General features: G+C 39.3%; 2 protein-coding genes across 3 annotated transcripts in view; one reads left to right on the top strand and one right to left on the bottom strand.

The window, feature by feature from the left end:
• The window catches only part of LOC125008918 (pituitary adenylate cyclase-activating polypeptide type I receptor-like), a 33,809-nt gene extending 28,995 nt beyond the window's left edge, over positions 1–4,814 (top strand). Inside the window, exons 9-13 of the mRNA XM_047586325.1 lie at positions 907–976; positions 1,763–1,854; positions 1,942–2,071; positions 2,178–2,219; positions 4,247–4,814. Coding sequence (XP_047442281.1) covers positions 907–976; positions 1,763–1,854; positions 1,942–2,071; positions 2,178–2,219; positions 4,247–4,465 — 553 coding nt within the window. The 3' untranslated portion in view covers positions 4,466–4,814. The remainder of the gene's footprint in view (positions 1–906; positions 977–1,762; positions 1,855–1,941; positions 2,072–2,177; positions 2,220–4,246) is intronic.
• A 6,576-nt stretch (positions 4,815–11,390) lies between these two features.
• Positions 11,391–16,542, bottom strand: part of adcyap1r1b (adenylate cyclase activating polypeptide 1b (pituitary) receptor type I) — a 30,371-nt gene continuing 25,219 nt past the window's right edge. The window contains exons 9-14 of one of the 2 annotated variants that reach the window (XM_047587903.1): positions 16,370–16,430; positions 16,218–16,287; positions 16,033–16,124; positions 15,130–15,259; positions 14,225–14,266; positions 11,391–13,343 (exon numbers count right to left, since the gene is read on the bottom strand). In XM_047587903.1, the coding sequence (XP_047443859.1) occupies positions 12,966–13,343; positions 14,225–14,266; positions 15,130–15,259; positions 16,033–16,124; positions 16,218–16,287; positions 16,370–16,430 (773 nt within the window). In that variant the 3' untranslated portion in view covers positions 11,391–12,965. The remainder of the gene's footprint in view (positions 13,344–14,224; positions 14,267–15,129; positions 15,260–16,032; positions 16,125–16,217; positions 16,288–16,369; positions 16,431–16,542) is intronic. The other variant, XM_047587904.1, reaches the window with a different exon arrangement.

The following is a 16,542-nucleotide window of genomic DNA, read 5'->3' as shown; positions in this document are numbered from 1 at the left end:
CCTGGTTCTGTTTAAACAAAACTCCGTGTCAACAGTTCATTAAATCTGGAAGAACTAAAGTATTTGTCTTTGCACTGGGGCTCTTGTCCCAGGTATTTTATTTTTTTTCTTATAGTGACTTTCATAAAGGACCCAAAAGCATTAGTCAGATGCAGATTGGTTTTGTAGTCACAAGTTTTATTGTGTATAGGGTGTTAGGGTCTAGTGTAGCCAGATACAGATGATAGTTTCCAGCCCAAAAACCGTTTAAAAAAAACACTAAAACCAACATAAATCTTCTAAATAAATAGTTTTTTGCTCCCGTCATCATGTATCATGAAAAGCGATGCAGTTGTAGTAACAAACCATAGCATCCAACCACCTCAACTACTCACACGTGGCTACTAGAAATCTGGAAGACGGGGCAATACATGTCTTCTCTTTGTTTTTCATTAATATTATTGGATTTGTTTGTAAATTATGCTCTAAATCAAAAAAAAAAAAAAAAGAAAAGGAACACCCTGGGTAATGTAGTTTATGTGCCATTAAGAACCGATAACGGAGGGTGTGGACTGCTGGTGAGGATTTACTGTACAAATTTGCTCAGAGAAGTAAACTGATGATGATTTTGTTTCAAATCATCTTTAAAATGTGTGCGAATTCGTCATGAAAGCAAAATCTCTTAGAGAGAAAGGAATAAAACCCATTGAATGAGATGGTGGGTCCAAACCTTAACCCCATAATTTATTTTATACATCGTGCTGTTAACACAATGATTGGAAGAACATGCTGTTTTAACGTAAGAAAATAATCGTACATTTCCTCATAGAGATGTTGTTATTTAAACTCGTTGTCGTGTCGAGATGTACGACACTGTAGACCTGACATTGTCGTGTTTATTTCATTGTTGCCTGATGTGCGTCTCAGGTGCTGGGATGACACAGATGTGGCCTTCATCTGGTGGATCATAAAAGCCCCAATAACAGCGTCACTACTGGTGAGTACCGCGCCGTTAAAGTGGGAGCTGTTGCTATAAGAGTCCTCAATCTTGGATTTGTCCGGCTGTATTCTTGATTGCGGTGGATGTCGCACACTCTTGTCTTGCGCTCACATTAACAAAAACAATAAGTCATGGGAAGCTACACTGAGACCTGACCGACACAAAGACATGACGCCATTAGCCTCCTGGTTCTGAACTTAACCTCCTGAGCTTAAGCTTGGTTTGCATTTTTAAATTCTCCAAGGTATTTGGGATTAGTAGGACCTAAGAAATATGAAAATTAAGCGTCATCCTTGATCAGGAAGCAGTTTTTATAAAAAAAATAAATAAATCATGTTGCCTTTCTATCATCTCCAACCAGTCTGACTGTTCTCCTCTGACATCTCACATCAACAACTGCTGCAAACTGGATATTTTCTCTTTTTGTGACCATTCTCTGTTAAACCCTAGAGATGGTTGTGAGTGAAAATCCCAGTAGATCAGCAGTTTCTGAAACACTCAGACCAACAACCAGACCACGTTCAAAGTCACTTAAATCCTCTTTCTTCCTCATTCTGATGCTCAGTTTGAACTTCAGCAAGTTGTCTTGATCTCCTCTACATGAATAAATGCATTGAATTGCAGCCATGTGATTGGTTGATTGGCTATTTGTGTTAGAGCTCTGGAAAATGGTTGAGTCACTAAGAAAACATATTATTTTCCAGTTGTTACATCTCAATCATTTAGCCATAGCCAATATCTTTATTGGCTGATAAGCATTTAAATGTCTTCTCTCCAACGTAGGTCAACTTCATAATCTTCATCAACATGATCCGTATCCTGGTCCAGAAGCTGAGGTCTCCCGGCGTGGGAGGCAACGACACCAGCCACTTCAAGTGAGCCGGAACAAACAATGAACAAATACACAAACCGAGGAGAAGCGTTCACACATGTAGTAACCGTGTGTCTCGCTTGTCGTGCAGGAGACTGGCCAAATCCACGCTGCTGCTCATCCCTCTGTTTGGGATGCACTACATGGTGTTTGCATTCCTGCCAGAGAACACGGGAGAAGATGCTCGAATCTTCATCGAGCTGGGTCTGGGATCCTTTCAGGTACAACACAGAACACAGGCTCAAATATAAAGAGGAAGAAATAAACTGTCAAAATGTGACGTGTTTTTTTTTTTTTGTTTCTTTATACATTTCTTGTGGCGTGAAGGGCTTCGTCGTGGCTCTGCTCTACTGTTTCCTGAACGGGGAGGTAAGTAAATCTTTTTGTCCATTAACTACACGTCCTTCTTCTTTCTGATTTGTTCCAAATTTGAATAATTCTCATGGGGAAGCTGCTGCTGCTTTTTCACAGTTAATGTAAAACTAAATGATGCTTGAGGTTTCCAGACTGGTTTTTAACTACGTTGCTCTCGAGCTTTTAGAAACCTTTTTACCGGCTCTGCAGACCAACAGGTGATTTCACTTGTTCCAGCTGATTAGATTCTTGATTAGACTGAATGTGAACAGAACTCTGATGGGATTCACACTGAAGTCAGCCTTTTTAAAGAGTGGATTTTTAAAGCTTGACTGCACAAAATGGACCTAATAAACTCGGGTGCAACATCAGGTTTCATATATTACAAAGATGTCTGATGAGAATACGAAACAAGGATCAAGGAACAAGGATTTTTTTATTATTTTTCTGCAGAATGTTCATAAAAATCGATAAACTGTTACACTTAATACAACTCAACAACTTGGGAAAAGAGTTCAGCCTCAAAAATTAAAATTTAATACACAAACGTTTATGAAAACTGGAGCTAAAAAGGAGCTTTAAAAACACAACTTAACCTCCAAAGATGCATTTTTAATTTCTCCGGGTGTTTGGGATCAGTAGGACCTAAGAATGTCCTCATATTATAGTCAGACTAAAAACTATTTCTCTGTATATTACAAAAAAGTCACTAATATGAACCAATACATAAACTTATTATAATTTTAATACCTTAGACAGAATTACAAATAACAAAGTCCCAACGTCCTCAAACGAGTACCTGCTAATTAGCGATGTTGTAGCTCGTTACTATTGACAGACTTTGTTAAATTTGCGCGTCACATCAAACTAGAAAAGTTAAAAAGCATAAATAAGTTTGAACCGTAGAATCTGATGAGGTTTTGTACCTCGCCCACTGAAAAGCTGAAGAATGAACCAGCTCGCTATCGAGTTCTTGCGTACGGACTCTTTGCTACCACTAGACTAAAGCGTCCACTTATGAGGACAACAGGTCGAAATGAAAACTTAATGTCCTCATATGAGGACGCAGGCTCACAGGAGGGTAATGTACAAGAAAAAAACAATGAAGCGCTATGTGACTTAAAATAAGCATAATTATCAATATAAGAGGCAAATTTGAAATCTCAAAACTAATGGTAAATGGTCTTGCGTTTAGATTTTTTTTGTTTTTTTGCCTTTTGGTATATATATATCTTCTGTCTTGATTTAAGATATGTAATTTTAGTTAAATGTGAAGGGCTGCACCTGCGAGCTGCAGCAAAGAGGAAAGGCAGGAAATTAGGAACACGTGTGAAAGGACTGGTGAGCGTGAACCCAGTCGCAAAAGGAAGGGAAGGCAAAGGTTCACGTCCAGAATCTTTAATCAGAGCGAAGCAGCAGGTCACACAAGGAAGGGCAGGATGAAACAAGCAAACGAGCAGGTAAGGAACAGGCAGAAATCCAAAAACGAAGAGAATTAAACTGGTCATACACAACACAGCAAAACAGAAGTTACTAAGAAGCCTGGAACACAAAGACACACGGTTCTAAGACAATCTGACACAGAAAACATGGTGGGATGGGCTTAAATACATGAGGAGACAAGACACAGGTGAAACACGTCACTAATCAACAAAGGCGGGAAAAGGAACAAAGAGGGGAAGTAAAACCGACGAACACTAGGAAGACAAATCCTTTCAGAATAAAACAGGAAGCGTGCAACAAAACAAAAAATGAGTGTGAACATGATGGAGAAAATACTTAAGGTTTTATAATTGTGGGTCAGATGGGACGGGGTTTTTTTTGACATTGTCTGTGTCTGGTTCTGTAACTGTCTATTGTATGATTGTTGTTTAGAGACTACGGCTGATATTTAGAATTTATCCAGCGCATTTACACTGATGCTGATTAATGTGCATTGTCCCAATTCACTAAATAAACTAAACTAATCTGTACGTTGCAGGTTAAAAAAAAAGTGTCTGTTCTCCGTGTTGTGAATGTGTTTCCTTTGCTCTCGCGTTCAGGTGCAGGCTGAGCTGAAGAAGCGTTTCTGGAAGTGGCAGATGCAGAATTACCTGAGATACAGCCAACGGCGGCGCACGCTGTTCACCGAGAGCAGCACCATCACCCAGATCTCCGTCCTGGACAAATCCAGCCCCAAAGAGCAGCCTTGCTCGGAGGCGCACGCCCTCACGCACACGCTCACGCCCAACAACGTGCCCAGCAACGTGTCCAGCGTGTGAGGACGTCCCGTCCTGTCCCCTCCTGTCCCCTCCTGTCCTCTGTCTGGTCCTTAACAGAGACTAAAAACCACAGAGCCTGATTGTTGAATGTTGCGAGGTACCTTTTAAACAACACACCACTGATCATAGCGCTGCCTCCTCCTCCTCCTCCTTTTACCCGCAACCAACAAATCATTTCTCACCTTTTAAAAATCTTTCGTATCACACACATAATTACCTGCTAAGCTGCAAACTCAACAAAACAGATGTTCCTTTTATTAGTCAGGAGGAGCGTGAGCACCAGAGGCGACTCAAAAATGCCTCGCAGCGGTTAACTAGACGGGAACGTCCGTCATTTATAGAAATTCACCAAAAAACACACAGGATAAATAAATCTAAGAACGTGTGCTGTGTATATGTGGTGCTCATTTACATTAAACTATCAAACTAAAACAGGATAATCTGTTAAACAGCAGACAGTCTGTGCCTGCAAATGGACCGAGGTTAAAAGCTACAGAGCAGCTAAATAAGTTGCAGACATGTATCTGACCTGCTGTAAAACTACAGATACACATATCAGCCACAACATTATGACCACTGACAGGAGGAGTAAATAACATTTAAACCGTCTTGTTACAATTCAGTGTTTTGCTGGTTTTCATTCACGTGGATGTTACTTAGACATGTAGCACCCTCCTAGACCAGACCTGACACCCTCCCACCCCATAGCAGTGACACTCCTTGACCCCAGCAGGATGCAAACCCCCCCAAAAAAAGAGTTTAGGAACAACAACAAAAATATAAAGAACAGCGCAAGGTGTTGACCTGGCCTCCAAATTCACTAGGTTACAAACTGATCAAGTATCTGTGGGATGATCCACAGAGGCCCCTCCCCTCAAAGACCCCCCCACCCACCCCCCCACTAACAACATCAGGTTTACAAACACCATGTCCATCCTCTGATGAGTCACCACAGTAATGAGACCTGCACAGTATTAGGAAGGTGGTCATAATGTTATGCCTGATCACATTCAAACCTCCGGGGTTGGTTTTGCAAAGACAGACGATGACTTAAGTATTAGTGTAAAGTCATAATGTGAAGTCGTGCTGTGAATTCTGGGTAAACTGACCGAGCATCAGTTTAAATCTCGGTGGATCTGAGTTAATCCTGCAGCAGCTAAATAAATGTATCCGTCACTTTAGTTTGGAAACAAAATTTACATTCACGACTTTATTCGATATTCTTTTCCAGTTTGGACTTCACTGTCTCACTGTGACGTTTTATTCTGTGTTGTTACTGATTGCACAGTGCACTATCGCACACATCTGGAGCACGAGACTGTAAAACCTATTTATTTGCCCGATTATCGTCCTCGTATGAATGTAAATAGACCTGAAGCAGAGTTTACACGTATTATACGACAACTTTACAGTTCGTCCGGTTGATTATTTCTACAACAACCACATTTAATGGCCTTGTTACTGTAAAAAATGTATTTAAATAGCTGATGAAATGTTTGTTTGTGCACATTTTTGCCATATATATATATTTTTTCTTTAATAGACTGTATTATTGTATAACGTGGAGAAAGTTTTACTGTACATGTTCCAGTTTGTTAGCATAGGTTTGCTGAAGCCTGGTTGCTAATTGCTATGCTAATGCTAATGGTAATGCTAAGGGGAAGTTTCCCCTGAGTTTGACGGCTGTGTGCTCTGGTGTTTTATTTATGTCATGTATGTGCGACACACATGTACACCTCAACATCTGAACAGTATTGCCTGGAAAAAAAAAAAAAAAAGACGACATTACTCCACTACAGTGCCTTTCTCAAACTGTTTCCGTGTTTTTTCCGTGCAGGTGTTCATTTAAACCTGCTCTGTAGTTTATTTTTGTTTGTTTTTTTGCATTTAAAATCTGTGTCACTAAATGAAGCTTGTGATAAAATATGACGTGTTTTTTGGCTGAGCATCAGGACTGATGGTCGTCTGTGTTGTGCTTAAATGAAAAGACTTTTAAAGCTTTTATTTGATTTAAGTTTTTTTTTTTATAAGTTTCCTTAAATGTGAGTGTTTCTCTTACAGGTGCTGGTTTACTACACGACTGAACATTTCTGGTTTGGTGTTTGATTATTTTGGTCTGGGGTGATTTGGTGGGGACATTTAAGGCTGTTTTAGAGTAATGGGACACCAAGACGTCCAACCTACCTGCACTGAGACATTTCTGCTTCTGTAATAACTCCACCCAAACACTAGTCGGCGCTGCGTCTGCATTTTTGGCCTTAATTTTTGTTTCCACTTCCTGCTTCACTTTCAACATTCAGCGTCAGAAAGACGAGTCATACACATGTTTGTGTCTCTGAACCTTTTCCTTCATGTGTTCCATCTTTATTGATCCAAAACAATCAATTAGACAATGAATCGTCGATGGAAATGCTAAAGCAGAAACACGCTTCTACCAAGTGAACCAGTCACAGCTGTGAAGCATAGTCACTCATTTTAGTATATTAAGCTACTAAAATAATACACAGGTTCAAATATATATATATATTTAATTTCAAACATGTGAAACTGCCATAAATATGAACATACCTGTATGCACCAGGCAGTGTTAGCTTCTCTTCTGCTAACGTTGCAGCGTGCTTCTGGATTTCACCTGGGACTGAAGAGGCTCTCAGAGAATTGGAGGGAACCTGACAGAGTGTCATATGCAGTCTTGTGATTGGCTCAGCAGCGATAGGGGCGGGGCCTACTGGCTACAGGAGGCTTAGATTGACAGGTGTAGTGTGGCGTCTCTGTTCAGTCAGCTCCTGTATCTCTGAATGAGTGAAGTGCTGAAAGATAACGTCATCTGCCTCCGTTTATCCGTTTACTAAAATATGTTGGATTCTTGTTAATGTGTATTTAAAGAATAAGCAACAGAAAGAATTAAAGAAATAGAAAAAAGGCGAGTCCCCCAACAGTACCTCCCCCCTCTGAAGATATGCCCTAAATAAAATGAGTTTTTCTTTAGTTTTAGTGCGAATAAGTGCGTTGTGATAACGTTCGTATTAAATGAACGATCCTTTTACAAAACATTTTTATGAACAACCTGAAAATTCTTAAGATGAAAAAGTGTAATTTCAGCACAGTGCTGCCATCTACTGGTTAGTTATATATATGCAGCATTTACTAAAACACTCATCCTGCGGTGGGTCAGATTGTGGACTCTCGTTGGCCCCACGGGCCACATGTTTGCCACCCCTGATCTTTTACTTTCAACACTTATTCCTATAGAAGACATAAATCTTTCTGTAACGTGTATTTGTTTAAACAATATCTCAGTTATTCACTAAAAACAACTAAACATGGAATACTGTTTTTTTTGTCTACGATAATCCTCTTCTAATCCTTTTTTTGTGTGTTAGAGCATTTGACTAATTTTATTCCTAAATTATCTTAATAAGCTTTTATAAGTTATTATTGAGATTTTCACAACAATTAAAGGCTGAGAATAAGAGAACTTTGAACACAAATGAGTTCAAAACTAGTTAGAATTTCTTATTTCAAGCGTGTTCTCCTTTTAATTTCTTAAAACAGATACTGACCAAATGAAACTCATTGTTTTATTCTCGTGCCCATAGATGAAAAACAGTACAAAACCTTTTCTGTTAATATTTCTCTTTTAACACAAATCTATTTGTTTTTAGAAAATCTTTGCAAGTCAAATTTCCCTCTTCTATTGGCAGATGTTTAGCATATTTTAAGTGAAACATCCTTTACGTTTTTTTAAGATGAGTTTTTGCAGTGAGAGGAAGGAATTTGTGCACGTTTGAGATTTTTTTCTGCTGCGGATGAAAACATACTTGATCAAAATATGCAGGTTTTCAAAAGCTGCTTCTTTGTTTTCATGAACACCTGCACTTTACATTGACTCAGCCCGACATGTTTCCTCCTGCAGCACCAGATTTGTATTCATCCGCCACAGAAAATAATCCCAAACAACCGCACTGCCTCCTCCGGTTTGACTGACATCTGTGCAAACCTACAATTTTATGCAATTTTATTTACTTTTTTTTCTTTCAAACATGACATTCTTCAAACCACTAAGAAACAAAAGCATTGAGCCAACAAGTTAAAAACATTTATTGTCGATATTTCCTTAATATACAAAAAAAAAAAAAAAAACCTGATGCTCACACACGAAAACAAAAAGGATAAAATGTGAAATCATGTGAGAACAAAGAGGCCTTCAGCAGAAAGAAACAGGCTCACAGCTTTATTTTTATTTTTTTACATTCAGCCATCAGTACACAGTAAACTGCTGAGCCCCATTTTTCTCCTCTAAACCAATTCCAGGAGATTTTTCAGTAGAATGAAGCGATTCAACAAAAGACAAAACAAGACAAAAAAAAAAAAAAAACAGAATTAGCATCTGAAACCAGCTTCCTTGTCATGCTGTGCAGTAAAGAACGATAAAAAGAGGGCAGCAGTTTTTATGGCACCGTACTTTTCCTCATGTCTGCAGAGGTCAACATTCAAAGGAAAAGCATTCGATCGACGGGTCCGTCCCAGAGCCGGACCTAAGAGCCGGATCCGAGAGCCGGACTGAGAGCCGGACCTGAGAGCCGGACTGAGAGCCGGACCCGAGAGCCGGACCTAAGAGCCGGACCCGAGAGCCGGACCCGAGAGCCGGACCCCTCCCTCAGAGATTACACCTGCTGGTCAAATGAGATCTAAACGGGTTTAAGACGCATGCATCGGCCTATCAGAGAGTACGGAGGCATCAATATACGCTTAGCAAACACGACCACCGCTGAAAGATGAAGAATAAAAATATATTTATATATATATATATATAAAAAAAAGAAACAATCACAGCGCAGGTTTTTAAAATGACAAACTATTCACTTGGAACCACAGAAAAACTCCATTTACGAGGAACGACGTCGGCAGCTTGTTTCTGTCTTGCACATTTAATAAACTGCAGCTTATTTAGTCACAAAGGTCGGCTACACACCTTTCAAACACTTTAACTACTTCATAGTTCAAAAACCACAGGGTCAAAGGAATATTTATTCTTATAATAATAATAATAATAATAATGATGATAATAATAGCAACATTTTTTGACATCAACGTAGTACTGGCAAGATAAGGCTCTGCTCTCATATCAACACTGAAAGGAAAGAAGAACTCACGGACACGTGAACAGAAACGAGATTGTCGTGACTGTGACGACTTCAGCTGAACCAGGGAAGAGGCCGGTGGTCTGCAAATGAAACGGGGCCCCCTTATGGCTGCTGTTGGATCTGCAGCTGCTGTTATTGCAGGTCGGACCCGAACGTCCACTCACAATAACAACAACAACAACAACAACAACAACAACAGCAGCAAAAACAAGAGGACAGTACAGTTTCCGGTCAGCCCTTCGTTCTTTATCTCTCTGTAGCCCTCATTGGTCTGGATAGTTACAGGACTAAAGGCGCCTAAACAGCTGAAAGTGAAAGATTTTTAGACGTCTAGGCTGCAGGTCAGTGTCATTTAAATAAAATCCATTGGCTGTACTGACATTTACACACAAACAGAGACTGTTCTCAAGTATTAATGCTGCAAAGAATCATCATTAACGTCACCTGATGAATCATAAACATGAGAAACATTAGAATTTCTTTTGAGCAAATTGGTTTTCTGTGCAAAAAGCCCAAAAGTCCTCCAAAAAAAGCTCCAAAACTCAAATGGATTTTATATTTTTTACTTTTTTAACCTGAGACCCTGCGTCCTCATATGGGGACGTTAAGTTCTATTGTAGCAGCTTATTCTGCTTCATTTAAACTTTTATCCTCATAACTAGACAATAGTTGCTGTAAAAACATGATAACATTATTTCAGTGGATTCATTCTGCAGCCGATCACGTAACAAAACCTCATCAAATTTTACAGTTGAAACTTGTTTATTTATCTTTATTAACTTTTGTAGTTTAACATGACAAACAAATGTAACAAATTCCATCAATAGTAACAAACTATAACTTTTAGCAAATACTTGTTTGAGGACATTATTTGTCCTTAGTTTGTCACTATTGACTTTATCATAATATAGAGTGAAATAATCCCCATGTCCACATATAAGGACATATTTTTTTCTTTCAAAAACTACTTCCTGTTCAATGATGATGCCTAGTTTTTATAGTTTTTAGGTTCCACTCATCACACATACCTTGGAAAAATTAAAAATGCAAACCAAACTAAAGCTCAGGTCTCAGGAGGTTTCAGTGGAAGTCGTTGAAATGCTTGGATGTTGTTGTAAATTAAGGTAATTTTGGTAAAAACAGAATCAGAACTGAACCTTAAACGCAGCCCAGACGTCTAAAAACCTCAAAACCTTCTGGTCCAGTTATAGTTTAAACACGCGGCCGTGTTCTGTGACGCTGAGGTCGAATCCTCTGTGATAATATCTGTTTAAATTCGGTGTTTTAATTCTTTTAACAGACGTTGGTTCATCACGGGAGTGATTTGATGTCGGAGACTACGGAGCCCTGAAAGTCAAAGCATAAAACTGAACACGTGAATTTAAAGTGTGAAATTAAAACGGATTCAATCCATTCTACAATAAAACGAATGACGTCAGCTTCAAAAGCTCCATGCAGACGTAGTTTTTCCCTGTAAATCAACAGAAACAGAGTTCACTCTGCGGCTTCAAACTACGGTAAAAACACTGAGGTGAGGAGGAGATGTGCTTCTCTATTATCACCAGTTATAAATAATGTGTGTTAGCAGAAATCTACCATGCTATTCAAAGAAGTCACGTCACGTTGTCGTCGTCCTGGAGCTTTTAATGTCCCCGGTTTGTCTTCTCTCAGACTCTGTGGACATTCAGAACAGAGCTCCATTAATTAAAGTAGAAAATGTCTCTTTTTTTTTTTGTTTTTATTTTTTTGCAAAATCTTCTAAAAGACTTCTCCAGTGGTTCACGAGTCCAGTAATTTCCCATTTATTAGAGAAAAAAAGTGCCTTTAAAATCAAGGAAATGAAAACGTGTCCTGTTGAGTTCTGACTCACTGACAAACACTAAATCGGTCGTATGTTCTTTGAAGGCCTCCAGGTTCTGATTTAGTCTTAAGCATCATAAAAGCACTTTGTTCAACCCTTATTTTTCTTTGCTTTGCAGTTTTGTTTTGAAATTAAAAGACAAATCTATTTTTTTTTTTTTTATCTTGCTTTAAATGATCAACAGAAGTGAAAATACTTGTGTTTGTGCTTTAAAGGCACTTCTGGAGACACAAAGTCGGGGGATTAGAAATCTGCGGTGACATCAGTCGCAAAGCTCGCTCAGCCTTTGCAAACAGGTACAGCCGTGCAAGAGGAAAAACAGAAACAGAGCTCGTCTTCGAAAAGAGACAATCACCCCGACCGAGTTAAGAAAAAGAAAAGTCGCATCCGTCTCAGCGCACTCGTCTTTTAAGCTTCGCCGGAGACGCTAAGAATTCTCAAAACGTTTTATCCCTAAAACAAAAAGGTGAAGTGCTGTGATGTTTCTGATCTACATCTTCATTTAGACCAGGAACTTCCTGCTGCTGAGGCTTTAAAAAAAAAAAAACAGGATTTCTGCTGTTTCTGCCTCAGCAGCGTCTCAATAAACACTGAGACATTTCACTCAGCGTCCAGTGAAAACACTAAACTTGTCAAAAAGCACACCGACGGTAAATGCGACCTCATGCATTGACATTTTCTGTACTAGCGGCTGTTTTTAAAACCACAGACGCACCGATCTGCAAAGAGACTGAGGTTTAAAATGAGGTGTGTGTTGGAGGCGGCATCAAACCCTGGTGCATGTGTAGGTTCTTTATCTTTCTTTAAACTATTTTTTTTTTTTTGGCATTCAACACGACTGTAGAAAATACGTCCCTCTGATAAATACTGTCTTCAACATCTGTAACATTGGTGCAAATCAGTCGCCGTAAAACTTCACACAGTCACTATTTGTACATGAGAGCGGATCAGTGGATCAGTGGAAGGGGGGGGCAGTCGAACTGTTTCTGTTTCTGTTAAAGGGTCGATCCAGCCACGAAACACATTTAAAAAATAATGATAATAAAAAAAAAAAAAAAAATGTCCAAACCGAAGCAGCGGAGACAAACACATTTTCCACCCACAGGCAGTGAACGCGTCACCTTGGAGACGAGGTCGCCCTGGAGACGTCTTTTTTTTTACACGAGCTAAATATTAAAACATTAAGAGAGGGTTAGTGTTTGTGTCTAAAACCAGTATGTACATCATGGGGTGAGCAGTGTCTCGGTTTCTCGGTTCTGTCTCTGCAAACAAAGACACAGCAGCTACTCTAAAGAGGAAAACACGAGTCTAGGAGACGTCCTCAGACAGACTGGAATGATCGGTGGAGACCTGGTCCCTCGGGTTCTGCTCGGCGACACTAACACGACGGATATTTACAGAGATTCAGGACGAGGCTCCTGGATGAAGAAGGTGTTCAGGGATCCAGAGATTCGTTTTTATGTGTGGAGGAGGTGGAGGAGGTGGAGGACGTTCAGACGAGAGGCTGCTCCGGGTCGCTGGAGTTGAGCTGTGTCTCCATCATGGCGTCGTCGTCGGGGTAGGGGTCGGGGTAGGGGTTGAGGAAGGGGTTGGTGAGGCTGGTCATCGGGACGAGGGTGGGCGGGGCGGGTTTGGGCCCGTCCTCGCCGCCGCCGCCGCCGCTGGCGCTCAGGTGGCCGGCGTCTCCGCCTGCAGGCTGGACATGCGGATCTGCGAGCTGCTCTTGCTGAGGATGGACAGCTGCGTCCCCCCGTTCACCCCACTGCTCGCCAGCGAAGGGTGCCGGTGCTTCAGGTCCACAGCAAAGTACCTGTTCACCGTCCAGCTGCGCCATTTCCTCTTGATCTCCGATTGCACCTTGAGGGATATACTTCACAAGGTCATTATTAATGGACCTCGCTGGAAAGAGACAAGCTCACTGCACCTCTGACTCTTCTCTACACTCACTGGGTTCGGTCTCTACTCACTAAAAACAACAGGATGAATCACCAGAGAACATGAGTCACTTATATTTTTATAGAATATTTTATTCTATATTCTATATTTTTATACTTGATAAAGTGATGACATATCTTATATGTTTTGCACAGTATTTATACTTCATGTATAGTTTCATATATACACAATCTACACACATGCACTTACTTCTGGATGTTTGTATGTTGTATTTAACATAATTATCTACATATATACATCATATAGGTCATGTCCATATTTTATACTGTCACATATTGTATATTTATAACGACTTTGCCTTGTATTTCTTCTTCTACCATTATAACTGTACGATGTTTATACATTTAATATTTTTTAGATTTTTATTTTATTTTGTATGTTTTATTTATACTTATAAATACTATATATTTTTAAACAATATATTTTATTTTTTATTATCTGTCTAATGAATGAGTTTACATTTTTTTCTATTTTATTACTTTATTTTTTCTTGCATATATTTTTAGACCATATCTTAAAGTTAAAGTTGTTGTTTTCTTTTATGTCTTTACTTTGGCTTTTTTCACATGTAAGAAAATTCTGGACATGAACATCCAACAAAAAATCAGTTTGTTTCTCTTGTAAATTCTAATTTAAATCAGATTTCCTGTAAATATTCCCATATAAAATCATTTCCTCAAGCTTATTCAGACTTCTAACCTGAGCTCTTATTGTATGAATAAATATGTGTTGTTGTTGTTGCTGTTTTATTTGACATGATGTGTTTTTGGATGGTTTGTTTTAAAGCAGACTTACCTCTCCGTTCAGGAAGCAGTAGAGAACGGCCACCACGAAGCCCTGAGGAGACACACGGGGTCAGAGCGTGAGACAGAAACATCAGCGGCTAATGTGGAGAAGAATAAACAGGTCTGACTGAATATAAACATCTGAAATGTTCAGTAAAATGTTCAGTTAAGGAGGAAAACATTCGACTCCTCCTGTGTTTGCAAAACCTTCCCACTGAAGATGCAAAGTGCTTCTAATAATAAATTAGCATGAAATAAACTAATTATCTTCATTGAATGGATGGATGAACACAGTTGGAGCAATAAACAAAACAAATCTTCATTTATCGTCAGGACTTTTCAGAGTTGTTAAATGAACCATCTGTTCCAAATGCTCCAAGTGTAAAGCTCTTGATGGAGTTTATTTAAAAGGCTTTTTATAAACTTACAAAACATGTAGAAAAATGTTTTTCACAAGAAGAAAACACATGTTTTTTTTCGTACATATTATTTATATATAAAAAGTATATATGTTTTTAATTATACTTGTATCTTTGAATATGTATATTTGTATGTGTATATGAATGCATGTATGTATATATATATAGAAATAATAAGAAGTAACGTAAAAGGAAGAGGTAGATAAACAATTATTATTAATAATTTATGTAGAATGTGCGGGAGTAAATAAACTGGACTTAATCTCGCCCGTTTTCCGACATTAAGTGAAATTATTGTGCTGCTTTTTTATTTGTGTCTGTTTTTTGCAGAATGAATCACTAAATCTCTCTCTCTCTCTCTGTGGCCTGACCAGAATCTAAACTCCTTCCTTTCTTTCTCTGGCCGCTGCTCAAAGTTGAATTTTCCACTGTGCGAACATCAAGCATCGTTTTTTCTTTTCTTCTAAATTGAATCGGCCGTTGGAGAAACGTTCACCTGGAAGGACCCGAGGCCGAGCTCGAACACCAGACGCTCCCTCTTGCTGACGTTCTCGGGGGAGAAGGCGAACACGGTGTAGTGGATCCCGAACAGAGGAATCAGCAGCAGCGTGGAGCGAGCCAGCCTCCTGCAGTTAAACGAAAAAACCATCATCAGCATCGACACGATGAACTAGATCCTAAATCACAATCAATCACAGTTATTTTAAACTGAAGCATCAGAGTTTCTTTTAACTGTAAAACCCATGAAATCATTTTAAATGAGATGATGATGGATTCTGTCAATGATCGAGTGGAAACAGCCTCAAGGATCCTGAAGCTACCGACTCAAACGTTTAACTGCAGCTCCGCAAAATCTGATGCAACAAAAACGAAGCAAAACCGAAACGAGCATCAGTTTGAGTCACATTAGCATCGAGCTGATTGTTCTCCTTTATAAAAAAAAAATACCCCAAGGCTGCACATGAATCATCTGTTATGAGGGTGTTCATGGTGAAAAGGTTGAGCACTTGTTCAAAATGCAAAGAGAGGATGCATCAAAACTCTGATCAAACAATATCAGCATGAACAAACACTAAAATCAGCTAAAGCTGAGAAATATTTTACATAATCTCATATTGCAGTTGATACAAACAGGCTAACAAATGTACATTTTCTTTAGTAAATACATTTTATTAATAAATGGAAAAGAGAGAAGGATCAAATAAAGCTTCTTCCTACTCGTTTTCGACCATGTTAGGTAAAGACAAATGTTGCTTGTAATCACATTACTTTAGATTTTTGTTGACAGTTGAATATAATTTAATTTCTTTGGATGTCAGGCTCATTCATCATCTTAAATTATCCAATCAAACCTTTTTATTCATTGCCAGGCGTTAAATGTCAAATCAAAAGTACCTACAGGTAAATACTGGATTCATTTCCGCCGATATCTGGGGACTGTAACTTCTGCACGAGGATGATGATGATGCCGATGAAGAGCACAAAGTTGACCTGCACAAAGAAACATGAACAAAGCATCGTGTAAGAATAAACGTATCTTTGATGAAAGAAGGATTGTTTTATTGTATTTATTCATGTCCTCACCATGATGGACGCCAGAACCGGTCCCTTTATCACCCACCAGATGGCAGCGTTGTCATTCATGTCCCAACACCTGCGACGGGCGAGAGGAGAAAGCTCAGGATGAACACATGAACCTCAACATGAAACTCGTCACAACTGCGACAACAACTCACCCCATGTCGTCGAAGTGGAGCCTCAGCACGGCCCAGATGGTCACGCACACGGTCGGGGTTCCTGTCAGGACACAGATCACGGGAATATTATTACTATTATTATCATTTAATCTTCCATGTGTTCCTCAAATAAGTCGCCTTTGACATGAGGACATTTGGATTTGTGTCTAAAT

Source organism: Mugil cephalus, chromosome 6 (genome assembly GCF_022458985.1).
Source record: "Mugil cephalus isolate CIBA_MC_2020 chromosome 6, CIBA_Mcephalus_1.1, whole genome shotgun sequence".
NCBI classification, from domain to species: Eukaryota; Metazoa; Chordata; class Actinopteri; order Mugiliformes; family Mugilidae; genus Mugil; species Mugil cephalus.
Note: the sequence above shows the minus strand (reverse complement) of the source record. Positions and strands in the feature narration are given on the sequence as shown.